At 49.0% G+C, this 22,294-nt stretch overlaps 1 protein-coding gene across 1 annotated transcript in view; it reads left to right on the plus strand.

The window, feature by feature from the left end:
• The first annotated feature begins 19,819 nt into the window (after positions 1 to 19,819).
• mdy (diacylglycerol O-acyltransferase) overlaps positions 19,820 to 22,294 on the plus strand; it is a 255,316-nt gene continuing 252,841 nt past the window's right edge. Inside the window, exon 1 of the mRNA XM_075698769.1 lies at positions 19,820 to 20,117. Within this exon, the coding sequence (XP_075554884.1) occupies positions 19,996 to 20,117 (122 nt within the window). The 5' untranslated portion in view covers positions 19,820 to 19,995. The remainder of the gene's footprint in view (positions 20,118 to 22,294) is intronic.

A 22,294-nucleotide genomic window follows, 5' to 3' on the forward strand; every position in this document is an offset into this window, starting at 1 on the left:
CGTCCCTGCAAACTTCTTAATCTCATCCGCCCACCTAACTTTCTGCCGCCCCCTGCTACGCTTCCCTTCCCTTGGGATCCACTCTGTAACCCTTAATGACCATCGGTTATCTTCCCTCCTCATTACATGTCCTGCCCATGCCCATTTCTTTTTCTTGATTTCAACTAAGATGTCATTAACTCGCGTTAGTTCCCTCACCCAATCTGCCCTTTTCTAATCCCTTAACGTTACACCTATCATTCTTCTTTCCATAGCTCGTTGCGTCGTCGTCAATTTGAGCAGAACCCTTTTCGTAAGCCTCCAGGTTTCTGCCCCGTAGGTGAGTACTGGTAAGACACAGCTATTATACACTTTTCTCTTGAGGAATAATGGCAACCTGCTGTTCATGATCTGAGAAGGCCTGCCAAGCGCACCCCAGCCCATTCTTATTCTTCTGATTATTTCCGTCTCATGATCCGGATCCGCCGTCACTACCTGCCCTAAGTAGATGTATTCCCTTACCACATCCAGTTCCTCGCTACCTATTGTAAATTGCTGTTCTCTTCCGAGACTGTTAAACATTACTTTAGTTTTCTGCAGATTAACCTTTAGACCCACTCTTCTGCTTTGCCTCTCCAGGTCAGTGAGCATGCATTGCAATTAGTCCCCTGAGTTACTAAGCAAGGCAATATCATCAGCGAATCGCAAGTTACTAAGGTATTCTCCATTAACTTTTATCCCCAATTCTTCCCCATCCAGGTCTCTGAATACCTCCTGTAAACACGCTGTGAATAGCATTGGAGAGATCGTATCTGCCTGCCTGACGCCTTTCTTTATTGGGATTTTGTTGCTTTCTTTATGGAGGACTATGGTGGCTGTGGAGCCGCTATAGACATCTTTCAGTATTTTTACATACGGCTTGTCTACACCCTGATTCCGTAATGCCTCCATGACTGCTGAGGTTTCGACAGAATCAAACGCTTTCTCGTAATCAATGATAGCTATATATAAGGGTTGGTTATATTCCGCACATTTCTCTATTACCTGATTGATAGTGTGAATATGATCTCTTGTTGAGCAGCCTTTACGGAATCCTGCCTGGTCCTTTGCTTGACAGAAGTCTAAGGTTTTCCTGATTCTATTTGCGATTACCTTAGTAAATAGTTTGTAGGCAACGGACACTAAGCTGGTCGGTCTATGATATTTCAAGTCTTTGGCGTCCCCTTTCTTATGGATTAGGATTATGTTGGCGTTCTTCCAAGATTCCGGTACGCTCGAGGTCATGAGGCATTGCGTATACAGGGTGGCCAGTTTCTCTAGAACAATCTGGCCACCATCCTTCAACAAATCTGCTGTTACCTGATCCTCCCCAGCTGCCTTCCCCCTTTGCATATCTCCCAAGGCTTTCTTTACTTCTTCCGGCGTTACCTTTGGGATTTCGAATTCCTCTAGACTATTTTCTCTTCCATTAACGTCGTGGGTGCCACTGGTACAGTATAAATCTCTATAGAACTCCTCAGCCACTTGAACTATCTCATCCATATTAGTAATGATATTGCCGGCTTTGTCTCTTAACGCATACATCTGATTCTTGCCAATTCCTAGTTTTTTATTCATTGTTTTTAGCCTTCCTCCGTTCCTGAGAGCATGTCCAATTCTATCCATATTATACTTCCTTATGTCAGCTGGCTTACGCTTATTGATTAACTTCGAAAGTTCTGCCAGTTGTATTCTAGCTGTAGGGTTAGAGGCTTTCATACATTGGCGTTTCTTGATCAGATCTTTCGTCTCCTGCGATAGTTTACTGGTATCCTGCCTAACGGAGTTACCACCGACTTCCATTGCACACTCCTTAATGATGCCCACAAGATTGTCGTTCATTGCTTCAACACTAAGGTCCTCTTCCTGAGTTAAAGCCGAATACCTGTTCTGTAGCTTGATCTGGAATTCCTCTGTTTTCCCTCTTACCGCTAACTCGTTGATCGGCTTCTTATGTACCAGTTTCTTCCGTTCCCTCCTCAGGTCTAGGCTAATTCGAGTTCTTACCATCCTGTGGTCACTGCAGCGCACCTTGCCGTGCACGTCCACATCTTGTATGATGCCAGGGTTAGCGCAGAGTATGAAGTCTATTTCATTTCTAGTCTCGTCGTTCGGGCTCCTCCACGTCCACTTTCGGCTATCCCGCTTGCGGAAGAAGGTACTCAGTATCCGCATATTATTCTGTTCCGCAAACTCTACTAATAACTCCCCCCTGCTATTCCTAGTGCCTATGCCATATTCCCCCACTGCCTTGTCTCCAGCCTGCTTCTTGCCAACCTTGGCATTAAAGTCGCCCATTAGTATAGTGTATTTAGTTTTCCCTCTACCCATCGCCGATTCCACGTCTTCATAGAAGCGTTCCACTTCCTGGTCATCATGACTGGATGTAGGGGCGTACACCTGTACAATCTTCATTTTGTACCTCTTCTTAAGTTTCACAACAAGAACGGCCGCCCTCTCGTTAATGCTATAGAATTCCTGTATGTTACCAGCTATATTCTTATTAATCAGGAATCCGACTCCTAGTTCTCTTCTCTCCGCTAAGCCCCGGTAGCACAGGACGTGCCCGCTTTTTAGCTTCTTTCGGCCTCCTAACTTCACTGAGCGCTATTATATCCCATTTACTGCCCTCTAATTCCTCCAATAGCACTGCTAGACTCGCCTCACTAGATAACGTTCTAGCGTTAAACGTTACCAGGTTCATATTCCAATGGCGGCCTGTCCGGAGCCAGTGATTCTTAGCACCCTCTGCTGCGTCGCAGGTCTGACCGCCGCCGTGGTCAGTTGCTTCGCAGCTGCTGGGGACTGAGGGCCGGGGTTTGATTGTTGTGTTCATATAGGAGGTTGTGGCCAAGTACTGCACCAGGGTGGCCAATCCTGCTCTGGTGAGGGAGTGCGTTACCGGTTCTGGTCACCGGGATCAGGCCACACTCCAGGCCTGTTTGTGCAATTTTATCAACACGCGGATTTTTTTTAATTTTCGGTGGGAAATTGCCGGCACCGGGAGTAAATGGGATATAATAGGGCTCAGTGAAGTTAGGATGCCACAAGAAGCATATACAGTGCTAAAAAGTGGGAACGTCTTGTGCTACCGGGGCTTAGCGGAGAGGCAAGAACTAGGAATCGGATTCCTGATTAATAAGAATATAGCTGGTAACATAGAGGAATTCTATAGCATTAACGAGAGGGTGGCAGGTCTTGTTTTGAAATTTAATAAGAGGTACAAAATGAAGGTTGTACAGGTCTACGCCCCTACATCCGGTCATGATGACCAGGAAGTCGAAAGCTTCTATGAAGACGTGGAATCGGCGATGGGTAAAGTCAAAACAATATACACTATACTGGTGGGCGACTTCAATGCCAAGGTAGGCAAGCAGCAGGCTGGAGACAAGGCAGTGGGGGAATATGGCATAGGCACTAGGAATAGCAGGGGGGAGTTATTAGTAGAGTTTGCGGAACAGAATAATATGCGGATACTGAGTACCTTCTTCCGCAAGCGGGATAGCCGAAAGTGGACGTGGAGGAGCCCGAACGACGAGACTAGAAATGAAATAGACTTCATACTCTGCGCTAACCCTGGCGTCAGACAAGATGTGGACGTGCTCAGCAAGGTGCGCTGCAGTGACCATAGGATGGTAAGAACTCGAATTAGCCTAGCCCTGAGGAGGGAACGGAAGAAACTCGTATATAAGAAGCCGACCAATGAGTTAGCGGTAGCAGGGAAAATAGAGGAATTCCAGATCAAGCTACAGAACAGGTATTCGGCTTTAACTCAGGAACAAGACCTTAGCATTGAAGCAATGAACGACAATCTTGTGGGCATCATTAAGGATTGTGCAATAGAAGTCGGTGGTAACTCCGTTAGACAGGATACCAGTAAGCTATCGCAGGAGACGAAAGATCTGGCCAAGAAACGCCAATGTATGAAAGCCTCTAACCCTACAGCTAGATTAGAACTGGCAGAACTTTCGAAGTTATTCAACAAGCGTAAGACAGCTCACATAAGGAAGTATATTATGGATAGAATTGAACATGCTCTCAGGAACGGAGGAATCCTAAAAGCAGCGAAGAAAAAGCTAGGAATTGGCAAGAATCAGATGTATGCGTTAAGAGACAAAGCCGGCAATATGATTACTAATATGGATGAGATAGTTCAATGCCTGAGGGGTTCTATAGAGATTTATACAGTACCAGTGGCACGCACGACGATAACGGAAGAGGCAGTAGTCTAGAGGAATTTGACATTCCACAAGTAACGCCGGAAGAAGTAAAGGCGGCCTTGGGAGCTATGCAAAGGGGGAAGACAGCTGGGTAGGATCAGGTAACAGCAGATTTGGCGAAGGATGGTGGGCAGATTGTTCTAGAAAAACTGGCCACCCTAAATACGCAATACCTCATGACCTCAAGCGTACCAGAATCTTGGAAGAACGCCAACATAATCCTAATCCATAAGAAAGGGGACGCCAATGACTTGAAAAATTATAGTCCGATCAGCTTACTGTCCGTTGCCTACAAACTATTTACTAAGGTAATCGCAAATAGAATCAGGAACACCTCAGACTTCTGTCAACCAAAGGACCATGCAGGGTTTCATAAAGACTACTCAACAATAGACCATATTCACACTATCAATCAGGTGATAGAAAAAATTGCGGAATATAACCAACCTTTATATATAGCTTTCATTGATTACGAGAAAGCGTTTGATTCAGTCGAAACCTCAGCAGTCATGGAGGCATTGCGGAATCAGGGTGAAGACGAGCCGAATGTAAATATACTGAAAGATATCTATAGCGGCTCCACAGCCATCGTAGTCCTCCATAAAGAAAGCAACAAAATTCCAATAAAGAAAGGCGTCAGGCAGGGAGATACGATCTCTCCAATGCTATTCACAGCGTGTTTACAGGAGGTATTCAGAGACCTGGATTCGGAAGAATTGGTAATAAGAGTTAATGGAGAATACTTTAGTAACTTGCGATTCGCTGATTATATTGCCTTGCTTAGTAACTCAGGGGACCAACTGCAATGCATGCTCACTGACCTGGAGAGCCAAAGCCAAAGGGTGGGTCTAAAAATTAAGCTGCAGAAAACTAAAGTAATGCTTAACAGTCTCGGAAGAGAACAGTAGTTTACAATAGGCAGTGAGGCACTGGAAGTGGTAAGGGAATACATCTACTTGGGACAGGTAGTGACTGCGGATCCGGATCATGAGACTGAAATAATCAGAAGAATACGAAAGGGCTAGGGTGCGTTTGGCAGGCATTATCAAATCATGAACAGCAGGTTGCCATTATCCCTCAAGAGAAAAGTTTATAATAGCTGTGTCTTACCAGTACTCACGTACGGGGTAGAAACCTGGAGGCTTACGAAAAGGGTTCTATTTAAATTGAGGACGACGCAACGAGCTATGGAAAGAAGAATGATAGATGTAACGTTAAGGGATAAGAAAAGAGCAGATTGAGTGAGGGAACAAACGAGAGTTAATGATATCTTAGTTGAAATCAAGAAAAAGAAATGGGGGGGGGGGGTGGCATGGGCAGGACACGTAATGAGGAGGGAAGATAACAGATGGTCATTAAGAGTTACGGAATGGATTCCAAGGGAAGGGAAGCGTAGCAGAGGGCGGCAGAAAGTTAGGTGGGCGGATGAGATTAAGAAGTTTGGAGGGACAACATGGCCACAATTAGTACATGACCGGGGTAGTTGGAGAAGTATGGGAGAGGCCTTTGCCCTGCAGTGGTCATAGCCAGGCTGATGACGATGATGATTATGATGATGATGATGATGATGATGATGAGAGTGCTCTAAAATGTTTACACCTTTTGGGTTGTATTTTAACCCCAAACAATAATCATCTGTCTTGCCCGCATCTCCTTTTTTCAACGCTGCGAGCCCGGTACTTCCAAGTTACGAACGGCATGCTCGATGCTCGAGCGTTATGAGTGTGACACATCATTTTCGACAGGAAAGAAGCGAGCGCAGCGCTTCCAAGAAAGGAAACGCAAGCAATACAGATGAAGTATACACTCTAAAAACAGTTGCACCCTTTGGGGTGTATATTTGCTCCAGAACGACAATCGTCATCTGTCTTGTCCACATTTCCTTTCTTTAACGCGGCGAGCCCGGTACTTTCCAGTAACGAACGGCGTGCGCGTTATCAGCATGACATAGCATTCCCGACAGGAAAGTAACGAGCCCAGCGTTTTCAAGAAAGGGAATGCGGGCAAGACAGATGACGATTATCGTTGTGTGGCACATATACACTCCAAAGGGTGTAAACTTTTCTTAGAGTGTATCGTTGTGTGGCAGATGTACACTCCAAAGGGTGTACATTTGTTCAAGGGTGTATAATAGAGGATTCACAGAAAGTACCACGTGACTAGTCACGCAGCACTTTGCTGTAAGAAACAACTGCTGTATAAAACGCTGATCCGACCTATACTTGAGCCGGGCTCTTTTGCTTAATGCCCTTTCAGCCAGTGTGATGTTTGTAAAATTGAATCTTGGCAGAAAAAATCTGCGCGATTTATATGCCACTGATACGACCGACGCTCGTCACCCTCTGCTTCTCTTCCTTCCTTGAACTTGACATCATTCTTGGCGCACCGCGATGTGGACTCCCTAAAATTTCTCTATAATATCGCTAATTCTTCCTGCAGTCTGTCAAATTGTGCGCACTTAGCATTCGCTATAAGAAAGCTTCTATCAGAAGGTACCGCAAGCTTAATCGGCAACCTATCTACCCACCCCTTAATACGTACAGTACAGCTTTTTAATGATTTAAATACAGCTTTTAACCCATAACAGTTGAACTTTGTAATTTATTACCTGGTAATGTCCGTTCCCATTCTCTTAAGAATGTCAGTACTGTAGTTGATTCTACTATGTCATGTTCCGTTAGCTAGTGTTCTTGTAACATTCGTGTGGATTTTCGTTCTTTCGGAATCCTCTGTTTTACCCACTCCGGCTACCTACAGCCCTTGTAGGGCTGCAATGTGTAAAATAATATAAATAATAAAACGAGCTGTGTTTGCGGCCTGACCAGCACCTTTTGCTGCGCAGCATGCTTTCCCGCCAGTGCCGTGCGTGCAGAAGAGACAATGTTGAGTATGCGGCGTCGTTCGCGCCCATGAAGCTTTTTTTCTCATACGATGGAACTGCTTCCTTGGGCGATGGCTCACAAAACTCGCCAGAACGAGCCATCGCTCAGCAGAAGGATCTTTTCCGCAGAATAATGCTTATCACCACCGTCCTGAAATTTTCGGTTTCATCGCCAAACCGAAGTCCACACTGTCAAAATGCTGTTGGCAACTGTCACTGCTGGCAACACTGTTCAAATAAACAAAGATGGTTATGGCGTCCAGGCTCGCGGCGACATGACGGCGGCTCTTTCGCTTGTTGCTGTGTTCGAATTTATCGTTTGTGGCGAAGAGTCGAGGTGTTTTGTGGAAGTCGAAAGGGTCCTTGCCGCCGATTACAAGGTCGATTCAAATAGGTCGCGAAGCTTCGGGCGAAAAGCGGTTCAGTACAGATTGTCACCGACATCAGCATGGGGGGTTATGGGAGCAGCGATTGAAGCGCGACTATGTTTGGAGGGAACAAACATTGGGAAAGAAAAACGCGTTTTTTAATTCAAACGAGACACAGTTAGATTCATTCAACGAAAATAAAATTCCTAGACAATTTTATACATTCGTGACGAGTTAAGAAAATACAAGTTTAATTTCATTATTATTAATAAATGCATTTCTTTTCAGCGCCCATCGCTACAGGGGGCGTTGACGCCACTATCACTCGCAATGCAATGCACGCCTTGAAATGGGCAGAAAGGCGCACTCGTATCACCTGTTGAAATACGCCCCCCTCACAGTTTTTGCTTTCTTGCTTGTCAAAGTTTGTCTGAATTCGGTGAAGCGGGTAACTTCATTGCTTCTTAATCTGTTCAGTGAAAAGTAGTGAGTTACGACCGCCAGATAATTGTGTAGTTGTTTTCGTGCGACTGCGCTGGCCGACGGGCTTGGCATCCAACAATAGGATCAGCACTCTACACCTAAAGCTTTCGTCGGCATCCAAAGAAAGTATGTTCTGTGCAGGGATTCGACAACCGTACGGCTGGCCTTTTCCTGCATCGCTTTCCACGTTGAAAGCTCGAAACGCCCATCAAGTCGAATGGCGGGACATTTGAATATATAACTCCAAAGGAAGAACAACAAAACAAATTTCGCGCCTTCGAAAACAAAATGACGTCACTTCTGCTTTTAACGGACATGGCGTCACATTATTTTTTCTTCCGCCGGAAGTGTTCCCACCACATACAGATGGCGCTAAGCCCCATGGACCGCCGATGGACCTCCATGTTTTGAACGTATGGGCTCCTATGGAAGCTTCGCTACCAGGTATATTTACCTTGCCGATTATACCATATTTTGATCGGCCTCAAGAATTTCAGCGACGAAAAAGCGGAAGTCGCTGCGCTCTGTGCGCTAACGTCCGGCCTGCCTGGCGAGCCCCATCAGTCTTTTTTGTAGACAAAGAGCCTTTCAAGTGAACCGAAGGTTAACAACTGGAAGTGTTTGTGCGTAACGGCCCTCCGAAAGGTGCAAGCACGTGTTCGCGGCGCTGCTTCACTGCCACAAGTACTACACTACAGGGTTTTCAACCTTCATAGTCAACTGCGCACTGTGACTCGTGTTGCAGTATATCGCATAGCATCCAACGATATATAGGCAGTAGCGTATGTCGTGCTTTCTGAAGGTAAATACGGATATTGTGCGCTGAAAGAACGAGACTAAAAACTGCTAAGTTGCCTGCTCAGTGTGTCTTGGGATGAAAACAAATGAGAATTCCGTTTGTGAGCCGGAGTGCACCTCTATCTTTATAGATAGCGGATCTGTGTGATAAGGCAGTACCGGTCTGAAGACTCATGCTTGTTCGGGCTCGCAGTACGCAGTGTTCGAGGTGGGGTCCGGACTTGGGAACATAGCAGACACCCACCACCCGTAGGAATTTTCAAACCCCGGCGAAATGTGAGACGTAAATACCAGTCGGGCCAAGTTGCATTTCTTCCAATAGGCTTCCAAAACTTAACGAGGGTTTTCTCTTGAACGTTGTCACTTGAATTAGTGTAAATGTATGACTTGGAAACAAATCAAAAAGATTTTAATGGAATTTGGCTGTGCGCGCAGTGTCAGAAAGCAAACTATAGCGGCCCTGTGGCCAGTCCGAACGCACCAAATATGGAACGAGCGCTGTTTGCAGTTGCTTTTAAATTTCTTGCGAGCAAATTGACAACTCACCGTGCTGAATGAGAAAACAGAATCTTCTGCTCTTCTGCAACCAAAGCACGCTATCAAAACGATATGTCGCCTCGCGGCATAACATGTGTCAGGATCAGCTTCAGACCTTCCAAGGTATAGTTATGGTCCCTGCTGCCGCTTCTTGTGAAGAAAAGTACATTAGCAAGAAAATTCTTGCTGCTTAAGGCATTAGTAACACTAATGTTGAGGCATAAAACTAGACTAACCAAACCAAATGAAGCTTAAGCGTACATCGCTAATTTATTAAGGAATCTGCCTAAACAAGTACACTCCACGATTTGAAACGCCAGCAACTTATTTAAGGTATATAAAGAAGAAAGGAATTGTCTACTCGCCGGGAATAAAGAAGTCATCTCGAGTGAAGTGTTTCAAACAAACCACCGTAGTGTCAGTCACCTTTTTCCCAATGCGCAAGTTTCTTATTCATGTCGCTCTCCGTTGCGCGTCGCCTGCTATTTTCGGAAAACGATGCAATGATGAGTTGGTGTCTTTCCGCCGCGATGACACGCTAATGGTGGCACACAGCTAAATTCTTTCGACCTCCGTCTTCTTTTTTTTTCCTTCGGACTTGTGCACGGTGGCATCGGGGCGATTTGAGAACTACGAGACAACGTTGCAGCGCACGCTGTAATGTGAGAACCTGCAGCTGAACCTAGGTCGGCTGGTTCTCGGCGCGGCCGTTAGGGGGCGAGCATTTAGTTGGAGTCGTGAATAGGTTGCCAGCCATATTCGAGTTTATAGAGAAGTTCCGAGTTCCGACTTCACGCCTTCAAGGAAGCTATCCGTCCCAGAATAATGCTTGAAGAACCCCAATAGCCCAGCAGGAACCGAAATATTCTCAGAGAAGGGGGGTACTGCAGGCACGTTAAAACATGACCAGCATACATCCGATTACTCAGACCACCCTGTCTTCATCAGTTGGTGCTTTTCGTCCTTGACACCAACATTCCAGCATAGTAGGAATTATCATGTAAACGTTGTCGAGAACAAAAAAATGAAAGGCAACTGGAATATGTTAGGAGTCAGTTTCATGTCTACTTAAATTCTGAACTTTCTCAATAATTAAGCGTTGTGTACAGTTGAATCCCAGGCAAGAAAATAGCTTATAGAAATGTGTCAATTTAAAAGACCAAAAAAATTAAAGAATAATAAAAGGAAGAAAAGACGCGCGAGATACTAAATAAACTGTACAAGTTCTACCGGTACAAATTTTCTCTTCTCTCTCTCGTTCCGCTCTCTTCTCCTATGCATACATCTTTCTTCGTTTGCTGTCACTCATTAAATATGCCACCTTTTGATGCCATCAGCCTGTTTTCCTAAGCAACAACTATTGCCACTATAATCAGCTACCGGTCAAAAGCGCAGCGATGTGAGCGCCTCAAAGCAAACGTACTCCAGCGAATCGCTTCCTCTCACTCCTCGCACCCGCCTTCGTCCGGCCTTGTAGTGTCGTGAAACACCTCGCCCTGCTGGAGCCACTTTCTGCTCCCGATATGTAAATGATACTCCGAGTCTGCAAAAGGACCAAATCAGCCATTTGGCTTTCCTTCGAGTATATCCTTTCAACAACTGTGGTGCGAACCTGCCTTCAAGTGTTGGCAAATGGGTAATTCGGACTGGAAGTTGGGGTAATGCTCCCTTTTGACAGAATATTTAGATGCGCTTCCCCATCCCTATATGCCTGTTTTTTCTGCAATGAACTGCATTCTCCGTAGAGTTTCCTACAGTGATTACTAGCGGGACCTCTGTTGCTAGTGTCTCCGGAAGCTGTAACCAGGGTGCTTGAGCCAAGCTGGGAATGATGGTCACTAAATGGATTTGCCTAAGATTCGTCTTTCTTGATTTTAACGGCTTCGTGACTTTCAAAACTGATAACTTTCATCAACTTGCTGCGTTATATACAGAGATTATGAAAATTGTGCAACGGCAGCACTCGAACACTGGGTCCCTAGCACATAAGCCCGATACTGAAGCCATTACGCTACAGACGCGTGCGGCGACAGACGGAATAGAACACACTTAAAAATTTCCCGCATTGGGCGGCTGGCGACGACCAACTCTATCAGTCCCAGGACCCGCTAGTGAGTATATCCAACAAAGTTGAACAATCTTTTACTCTCATACGTATCGCGATTTAAGACAACAAAGGTGCAGTGAAGTTGTCAGGAAAACACGGCTATCATTATACAGATAGAGGTACTGTCAGCGGTTAGGGCCTACAACAGAACTAGAACCATGACCAAGGTAAAAGCCGTATTCATGTTTATGACAAAACGCTTCAGAAGACAAAAGAGAAGAATGGGCAAACAAGCTGTCAGGCATAAGAAATAGAAAATCTGGTATATCTATTGTTATCCAATAGAAAAAATTGGTTGAAGGCTTAGCTAGGTCAAGCCTGGAAGATTGCGAAAGCAATACCCTTGGCTGCGCCTTGGTTCGGCTGATGGTGTGGACATGGTTGCCCTTTGTTAAACTTATGGCTATACATCATCCGACATAGCGCAAGGCAGCGCGCCGACCACTCCGAGGAGCCGCGCTGTAGCCCCATTTATCCTCCTAGCGTGACGTCACACCAGCGAACGCCCTCTCTCGGTAGCGCCCCAGCAGCGGCGCGCAAGGCTTCGCCTCCACCATCGATGCCGCGAGCTGGGGCCCCATCTCTCGGTCTGGCGTGACGTCACACGGTCACGTGACGCGCAGCTGTGTAAGGAGGCGCCACGACCACCGATGGGCCGAAAGTGCGAGAAGTATTGCTTTCGCAATAAAAAACATAGTGCCCTTCTACTCTGTGAAGAAGGATGACCAGCGAAGTTGGTCATCCTTCTGTATGGGGGCTCCTTAATGGCGAACTGCACCTCCGCCGCGGGTCGGCCCGGTATTGCACTATCTCTGGGATCGACCCACGTATGGGGAGTCCTTAACGCCTGCTTCACCTCCGCCGCGGTTGGCCCGGCATTACATAACTTTCAGGATCGGCCCACGTATGGGGAGGGCTTAGCGCCTGCTTCACCTCCGCCGCGGTTCGGCCCGCTATTGCACTAGCTTCGGGATCAACCCACGTATGGGAATTCCTTGACGCTTGCTGCACCTCTGCCGCAGTTCGGCCCGGCATTACATAATTAACCTTCGGGGTTGACCCACGTATGGCGAGCGCTTATCGCCTGTTTCACCTCCGCCGCGGTTCGGCACGGCATTGCACAATCTTCGCGATCGGACCACGTACGGGGAGTCCTTAACACCTCCTTCACTTCCACCGCCGTTCGGCCCCGGCATTGCACTACCTTTGGGATCGGCCCACGTTGGGGAGTCCTTAATGCCTGTTTCACCTCCGCCGCGGTTCGGCCCCAGCATCGCACTACCTTCGGGATCGACCCACGTATGGGGAGTCCTTAACACCTCCTTCAGCTCCACCGCGGTTCGGCCGGGCATTGCACTACCTTCCGGATCGACCCACGTATGGGGAGTCCTTAACACCTGCTTCACCTCCACCGCCGTTCGGCCGGGCATTGCACTACCTTCGGGATCGGTCCACGTATGGGGAGTGCTTAACGCCTGCTTCACCGCAGCCGCGGTTCGGCCCCGGCATTGCTCTACCTTCGGGCTCGACCCACGTATGGGGAGTCCTTAACACCTGCTTCACTCCGCCACGGTTTGGCCGGGCATTGCACTACCTTCGGGATCGGCCCACGTATGGGGAGGGCTTAACACCTGCTTCACCTCCGCCGCGGTTCGGCCGGGCACTGTACTACCTTCGGGATCTACCCACGTATGGGGAGTCCTTAACACCAGCTTCACCTCCGCCGCAGTTCGGCCCGGTATTGCACTACCTTCGGGATCGGCCCACGTATGGGGGAGGGGGGGGGCTTAACGCCTGCTTCACCTCCACCGCGGTTCGGCCGGGCATTGCACAACCTTCGGGATCGACTCACGTATGGGGAGTCCTTAACACCTTCTTCACCTCCACCGCGGTTCGGCCGGGCATTGCACTACCTTCGGGATCGGCCCACGTATGGGGAGGGCTTAACACCTGCTTCACCTCCGCCGCGGTTCGGCCGGGCACTGTACTACCTTCGGGATCTACCCACGTATGGGGAGTCCTTAACACCAGCTTCACCTCCGCCGCAGTTCGGCCCGGTATTGCACTACCTTCGGGATCGGCCCACGTATGGGGGAGGGGGGGGGGCTTAACGCCTGCTTCACCTCCACCGCGGTTCGGCCGGGCATAGCACAACCTTCGGGATCGACTCACGTATGGGGAGTCCTTAACACCTGCTTCACCTCCACCGCGGTTCGGCCGGGCATTGCACGACCTTCAGGGTAGACCCAAGTATGGGGCTCTTGCATTGCCCAGGGGGCGCTGCGAAAATGGTGCTAAAAAGCGCCCTCTGTCCTCCAATGGGTAGTACCAAGCTCGATCGTCTGCTTCGGAAAGCACGTTTACAATATGGACTCGCCACTTTCGGTTTTGTTGTACCGCGGCTTGCAGCGAATATCGGGCGCCGAAGATTTTTTTCAGGGGTGGCACGCTGCGTAAAGGCAATAACTTATGCAACGCCGAATACGTGTACGCCGTTCAAGAAATAAGCGGCGAAGTTTTAGCGCGGTGTCAATCGCAAGTGAAGCGAGTCGCGTACGAAGTTGAACTTAACGTAAGGTTTGCACGCTGCTAGATTCAGGCGCACAAAGGCGAGGAAATGCTTGCTATAAATGAATCCACAGCAGTGATAAGCCAGTATCATGTGTACGGAACTGCTCGAGCGCACAACGGTACGCGCGGCGACGGCAGCGGTCTTTCGACATGACACGATACGGCGGGCCTACTGCAATCTTTGTTGACTGCATGCCGCTAGACAAGTAGTTATGCCTGCTGCACTGTAGTAGCGGCCATCTGTCCCTTTAGCAATTGATAAATAACTGATGCAATGCTATGAGCTCGCAGTAACGTAAGTGCGAATCGCGCGAGCCCGTGCGCTGCTCGCTTGATGTAGCTTTAAATGACAGCGCTCGAACATCGATGTGCTGCAATCAATACTACCTTGCTGCGCTGCATCAACGTGTTGGCTTGATGTCAAGGATAAGCACATTTAACTCTCTAACCAGTGCTGCTCGTAGTGGGGTAGTGAATTGTGACCGAAACAGCCCGACCATTTGTGCTCATTTGCACGCACCACTTCGCACGAGCCGAATTGTTAATTGTCGCTGTGGCCGGGTCTCGAATCGTGAATCACAAGCCATGCGTGCTGATATGTCGGTCTGCCGTCGGGGCTGTAGGTGCAAGAAGACCGAATTTTAGAACGCAGATAAGCAAGGTTCAAGACAGGCGAAGCAGTCAGCATGGCGCGAAGTTTCGCTTACCCAGCGCGACGAACTGCAGCTAACCAGCGCGCCCGACGCTCCGCTTCGTGAGGCCTTGAAGGAAAACGGTAGAATCTGATGTTGGGATCCAGGCCTTCTTGTTCATGACAGCCGACGACGCAGAAGTAACGACTGTGACGCTTTTTCGAGGCTGAGCTAGGTCTCTCCGGATCGGCGTCGCCGATTCCTTCTGCTTCCAGCATTACGTCTCACGAGGAGTCCGTTTTCGTTAAACTATAGGCTGCGACCAGCTCGCAGCGTGGTCGGCGTGGTCTATGAGAAGTGACGAGCCTTTCCGCACTCGCAATAGGGCAGAAAAAAGTGCGAATCGACGCAAATCTCGGCCTAATAACGTGCTTCGCCACAGCCAGGGCCCCATACGATCCAAGTTGGTACGACCCAGACGTCGTTTCCCGCGCCGCCACCAGGCACCGCTACTATACCTCAAACTCCAGCGCAAGATACCCACGGGGACTGCTTAATGCCTGCTTCACCTCCGCCGCGGTTCAGTCGGGCATTCCACTGCTTTCGGGATCGACCCACGTATGGGGAGGGCTTAACGCCTACTTCACCTCCGCCGCGGTTCGGCCTGGCATTGCACTACCTTCGGCGTCGGCCCACGTATGGGGAGTGCTTAACGCCTACTTCACCTCCGCCGCAGTTCGGCCGGGCATTGCACTACCTTCGGGATCGGCCCACGTATGGGGAGGGCTTAACGCCTACTTCACCTCCGCCGCAGTTCGGCCCGGCATTACATAACCTCCTGGATGGACCCACGTATGGCGAGTCCTTAATGCCTGTTTCACCTCCGCCGCGATTCGGCCCCAGCATTGCACTACCTTCGGGAACGGCCAACGTATGGGAAGTCCTTATCACCTGCTTCACCTCCGCCGTGGTTCGGCTGGGCATTACGCAACATTCTGGATCGACCCACGTATGGCGAGTCTTTAACGCCTGTTTTACCTCCGCCGCGGTTCGGCCCCAGCATTGCACTACCTTCGGGATCGGCCCACGTATGGGGAGTCCTTAACACCTGCTTCACTTCCGCCGGGGTTCGGCCCCGGCATTGCACTGCCTTTGGGATCGGCCCACGTATGGGGAGTCCTTAATGCCTGTTTCACCTCCGCTGCGATTCGGCCGGGCATTGCACTACCTTCCGGATCGACCCACGTATGGGGAGGGCTTAACGCCTGCTTCAACTCAGCCGCGGTTCGGCCCCGGCATTGCTCTACTTTCGGTATCGACCCACGTATTGGGAGTCCTTAACACCTGTTTCACTCCGCCGCGGTTCGGCCGGGCATTGCACTACCTTCGGGACGGCCCACGTATGGGGAGGGCTTAACGCCTGCTTCACCTCCGCCGCGGTTCGTCCCGGCATTGCACTACCTTCGGGATCGGCCCACGTATGGGGGGGCTTAACGCCTGCGTCACCTCCACCGCAGTTCGGCCCAGCATTGCACTACCTTTGGTATCGTCCCACGTATGGGGAGTCCTTAACACCTGCTTCACCTCCGCCGTGGTTCGGCTGGGCATTACGCAGCCTTCTGGATCGACCCACGTATGGCGAGTCTTTAACGCCTGTTTTACCTCCGCCGCGGTTCGGCCCCAGCATTGCACTACCTTCGGGATCGGCCCACGTATGGGGAGTCCTTAACGCCTGCTTCACCTCCGCCACAGTTCGGCCCAGCATTGCACTACGTTCGGTATCGTCCCACGTATGGGGAGTCCTTAATGCCTGTTTCACCTCCGCCGCATTTTGGCCCCAGCATCGCACTACCTTCGGGATCGACCCACGTATGTTGAGTCCTTAATACCTGCTTCACCTCCACCGCGGTTCGGCCGTGCATTGCACTACCTTCGGGATCGACCCACGTATGGGGGGTGCTTAACGCCTGCTTCACCTCAGCCGCGGTTCGGCCCCGGCATTGCTCTACTTTCGGTATCGACCCACGTATTGGGAGTCTTTAACACCTGATTCACTCCGCCACGGTTCGGCCGGACATTGCACTACCTTCGGGATCGGCCCTCGTATGGGGAGGGCTTAACACCTGCTTCACCTCCGCCGCGGTTCGTCCCGGCATTGCACTGCCTTCGGGATCGGCCCACATATGGGGGGGGGGGCTTAACGCCTGCTTTACCTCCACCGCAGTTCGGCCCAGCATTGCACTACCTTCGTTATCGTCCCACGTATGGGGAGTCCTTAATGCCTGTTTCACCTCCGTGGCGGTTCGGCCCCAGCATCGCACTACCTTCGGTATCGACCCACGTATGGGGAGTCCTTAACACCTGCTTCACCTCCACCGCGGTTCGGCCGGGCATTGCACTACATTCCGCATCGACCCACCTATGGGGAATCCTTAACACCTGCTTCACCTCCACCGCGGTTCGGCCCCGGCATTGCTCTACCTTCGGGCTCGACCCACGTGTGGAGAGTACTTAACACCTGCTTCACCTCCGCCGCGGTTCGGCCGGGCATTGCACTACCTTCGGGATTTTTTTTTCAACACGCGGACACAACAGTGGGGAAGGTAGACCTTAACAGCTTCCCTGTAAAAAAACCCAAGAACTCTGGACATTTCGCCATTCTAACTGTGTCATGTCGGAACACTGGACATTTGTTCAAGTGTTGTCACTGTCCCGCTAAATTCGGGATGGTTAGCAAGCCTAATACGCACACGCGCTCGAACACTGCAAGTGTACGTATCATGGCTCCCTACTTGATGGAGTGAATGGAGTGCTTCGAGTTGAGGATCGTTTGCGAATATGGGAGTCAGACCTTCTATGATGCTCGTCAGCAATGAAACTTGCACCAAAAATAAACTATACCTGAAACGACATTCGCTATAGAAAATTGATTTCCAAAGCCTTGTCTTAACTACAAAACAATTGAAATGTCCAAGTATGCAATGTAGATTAATAAGCTGTATCAAGATTAGGTTAATAGGTGTATGCAGTATAAAATGTCTGTATCTCGAAATATACAGGTGATATGGGGGCGCGTCGGCGAAAAGGGGGCGTGTCGACATGAAGTTACTGTTTACCGTATTTTCTCGATTGTAACGCGAGTTTTTTGTTTTTATTTTCGTTGCTCGACCTCAACCCTCGCACTACATTCGAATAACGGCAAAATTTACGATTTTAAAATAAATATTCTAAATTCCGCTATTTTTAACGTCATCTTGGCAACTTCTACCTTTACGTCTCAAGCCGATCCACGGACAAGTAGACAGAAGTCAAAAACTTCCTATTTATTGAAATCGACTCAGTTTTTGCTGTGCTTGTGACTGGTGTTAGGGTCACAGCGCTGCATTACCCTGCGGGCTTTCGCGCTTCGACTGCGTTCATTCGCAACGTTATGGCAACGCAGAGTGTTCGGTATGATGGCCGCTTCGAGAGACGAGTAATCTTGATTGTCGAGGTGCCCTCTTAAAAAAGTTTGCACCCTTTGGGGCTTATCTTGTCTCATCACGATAATCGCCATCTGCCTTGCTTGTGTCTCCTTTCTTGAAAAAATCTGCGCTCGCTACTTTCTTGTCGAGAATTCTGTCACGCTGATAACGCGCATACTGTTAGTGACCTGGAAGTACCCGACTCGCTGCGTTAAAGAAAGGAAACCTAGGCAAGGCAGATGGCGATTTTCGTTGCGGGACAAGATACGCCCCAAAAGTTGAAAACTTTTTTAAGAGTCAGCTGGGAAACTCCGCCGCGGTATTGTTTACTCTAGCCGTGGCTCGGCGGCTCGACGTCAACGAGTCGATTCTCGGATAGTGCCGCCAATGAAAGGCCCTTTGTAAATGGAGGGTCGGTTCACAGGACCTCGTAGTGGCCTGGTACTGTCCTCGCATGAAATGATCGTGTGGTCTTTTAAGGAGTACTTAATCTCGAAGGAGCTCGACGGCCCGGATGACTTGATTCTTGGTCGATCACTTTCTGAAATAGTTTCGCTTTCGCCTGACTTGGCTCGTTTCGGCACCGAACCCCTCAAAGTATACGGTCGACAGCGCTCTTCGCACTGATAACGAGCTTTTGGTGCCGATCGAGTCACGCGAAATTTTGTGAAACTATCGCCCAAAGTGATCGCCCCAGAATACCACCCAAGGAAAGTTCTGTCTCCTCAGACGAGTGATAAGTGAACTCGTTTCCGAATTGATCCTTTGAATAAAGGTACCATTTCTCTTTCCGTTCATCTCGTGTTACATTCGCAGTTTTATCTTGAAAGTTTTTTATTTCGCGGACTGAAAAGTCGACCGTCGCGTTACAATCGCGGTGGCGTCACATTCGAGTAAATACGGTATATCATTTTTGAGCGAGAGGTTGAGGGAGGTAGAGGCTCAAAGGGCTAGCGCTCTTTTTATCACGTTGTTTTGTTGAATGAAGGCTGAACGCTTTTTTTATTTCAACAAATGGTGATGGAAAAGCTGCTAATTATCAGAAGTACGCTAATTAACCTTTTAAGCAAGCATATTAAAGTACATGTTAAAGGAAGTTCGTCCTTGTTGGCGCATATCGAGCTGATGTTTTCCGCAAAATTTTTTTGAGTGGGTGTCGGCATATCTTGGGAGGGGGTTGTTTAAATACCTATCGGGATTTGATCCCTTGCCCTGAGCTTGGCAGCACAACCCCATGAACACTATGCCTCCACAATTGGTAGTTGAAATATCTTACGTCGCGGGATCTAAGTGGGAAATAGAGAATAGTAGATGACATTGATGAGGATACAAGCCTGCACTTGCTGTTTACCTTGCAACATTCGAGATGCCAGACATTGTCCCAGTCGAAATATTTGTGTTTCCCACAACTTTGCACTCCCAATCATACATTCTTTCAGCTACAATAAGGATCAGTGACCTCTATTACCGACGCTGTACCGAAGGCGTATACGGAGTCCAAGGCGTGCGGGCCTACTTAGCGTAAATATCGTTGTGGGCCCGACGCCAGGCCGGGACGAGCACGAGCAGCACGCGGCAGAGCCTTGCCGCGCCAAACACGCGTCCGTGCGGCATCTCACGCGGACGAGCAGCCTCCGCGAGACTTCGGCCCCTGCTCAACAGTCGGCGCCACCATCGACAGCCGCGGCCGGCCAGCGGCGAAGCAGCTGTTATCTCGCTACATCCGTTTTAACTGCGAGCTGGGCGCGCGCAGCGGGCGGTGTTTTTCGCTACGGCGTGCTTCACAGGAGGCGCACCTCTGGGCCGGCGACGCGCGCGCGCGCGTTGAGTGATAACAAGGCAGCGACGGTCGCTCTCTCGCGCCCCCCCGGAGACGCTGTGCACGGCCGCCACGGCGACGTGGTTCTGGGCCCGCGATGGCTCACCAGAACGGCCCCACCACCAACGGGGTTCGGATACGTCGCACCCGGAGCCTGGCTAACGCACTGCAGATCCAGGAATACGAAGCAAAAGAGCGCCGCCTCGCCCCCGACTCGCCGTGAGTCCTCCTGTCCCTTGTACCGTGTGACGCGAAAAGCATGCTGTTTTCATCATCAAAACTTGCGCATCTGTACCGTGTTCACTGGGCCGTCGTTGTCTAGTCAGCGGGCATGCAGAACTGGCCTTGTTGGCGTCTTAGTCAATCGTCTTTAGACATGAGACGAAGACAATTGACTAAGCGTGACCAGTTTATTGTCGTAGCAAGTGCTAATCTTAGTCCGAGTAGCAAGAGTCCATAAAATTGGCACGAGGGATAGAGTTTGCATATATTGAACAGCGCTATTTTTTCTCTTTTCATTTCCCTGTTAAAGGCGACTACGCAATCGCAGCTTGTGTTATGAAGGGTTGCATGTGGGTGCCTGACATTCTATGGTGAACTTTTTCTGAGATTTTTTAATTTTTCCCCAAGGAAAGTTTAGCCCTAAGTCGCACGAGAAAAATGGCAACTGATATTGCTTACACTTCGCGTCGGTCCGTTGTCGCCGCGCTTTTTGTTTGTTTGTTTGTTTGTTTGTTTGTTTTTGGCTGTAGAATAGGACCAGTAACAAAGTCGGTCAGTCTGTTCCTTGATATCACGAGAGAGAGACAAAGAAAAATAGTTTACTTCTTAAGGACATTCTGGCACCAAGCAGACTTGTGCTATCAATAAATTGATCGACTGCGCACGTTCTTTCGCCTGGGAGATCTAGAAATTCTTCAAAACTATTGAATTTGTCAGTGCTAGATGTTATTGAGGACTGAGTACTTTGGCAACCAGATCACTGCTTGTAAGACGGCAATCTCTGAAAGTTTGCCCACAAGGAAAGCCACAGTCGCATCGTTTAAGCGAAACGGTAGCCAGGAATCTATAAAACCCCTTTCCGAACTCTCTCAGTTTTCTTTCACGCTTGCTATAGCACGCATTTCCTTACCACCGGGACGTCAGAGCGGTGACGCCATTTCGGTGCAATTTTGTCGCTTTCGTGGATTGTCTTTCCTTTTCTACGACTGCAGCGGTTACGCTTCGATGCGGGCGACTGCGCACATCAAAGGTGCTGCCCCGCCAAGTGGTAATCCGAATCTTCTCGCTACAGTGCGGGCCAGTATCCGTCTCTGAACTTTGCGGAGCCAAAACAATTGCTACGAACCGTCCACATTTCTTAATTTGAATGTCTGATTATTATGCTTTGTGTCCTTTATTTTTAAAAATGTTCTCATTAAAGGACTTCTTTCGTTACTTGACGGAACACAAGTTCTAATTCCACACGACAGTGCAGCTTATATTAACTAGCACTGTTCATTTCCGATATGACGTGATGCGAAGTTGCGTGTAATTAAGCAATCTTCAGCTTTCGTTAGAGCCACATTCTCTCCGTCCCGTCTCTACATATCTTTAAGTACTTGCAAATCGTCGCATTGGGACAAGGAAGGCGCCATTATTTTTGCGCACCCATCTGGGAGTAATCAACTAAGTTCCCTTTTTATCAGAGGTAGAAAGCTCAGCTCTGGATACCGGTCACTTACACTCGCGTGCCTGACGATTCCAAACTGAGACGGAAAGCGCACATAACGAGAAGTAGCTTCTCTGAGAGTAAACCCGGTAAACTTTCTTCGGTCATCGAAAAGCAGTGAATGGCTTCGCAAAAGTTGGACTAGGCATCGGGAAAGAGGCTTTGCAGATATGTGATAGTGTGCGACTGGTACGCCATTCTTTCTTTCGCTTTTTCTTACTTTATCTTCGAGAACAAAAAAAATGTATACAAAAATATTTGGACTGGTAGCCTAATGTGGCTAGTGGCCGGTAAATACAATATACAACAACATATGCACAGGTCAGCTAAGATGTAGGCGAAAAAAGAAACAGGGAAAAAAAGACGTATATACATAAGTATATATACGCATATACATATACACTTATAACATACACACATACATATTTTAAGATTGAATATACACTCCAGCCATCATCTCCAAACATACACCCATGTTCAGTCTTGAACAGAAAGGAAAAAAATGACTTGCATGCTAGCTCCGACCGCGGTGAGTCGAGCCGGCTGGGCAAAGGTGAGCCGAAATTCTCGACCCACTTGAATCGGTGCGTACGAAGCGGGGTGTGCGAGATCGTATCCCTCTGGGTGTTTTGCTTCTGGGAGGATGTAAAAGTTGTACCAGAAGAGCAGGCTTAGTATGCAGCGG

The sequence above is a fragment of the Dermacentor variabilis genome, chromosome 1 (genome assembly GCF_050947875.1).
Source record: "Dermacentor variabilis isolate Ectoservices chromosome 1, ASM5094787v1, whole genome shotgun sequence".
NCBI lineage: Eukaryota > Metazoa > Arthropoda > Arachnida > Ixodida > Ixodidae > Dermacentor > Dermacentor variabilis.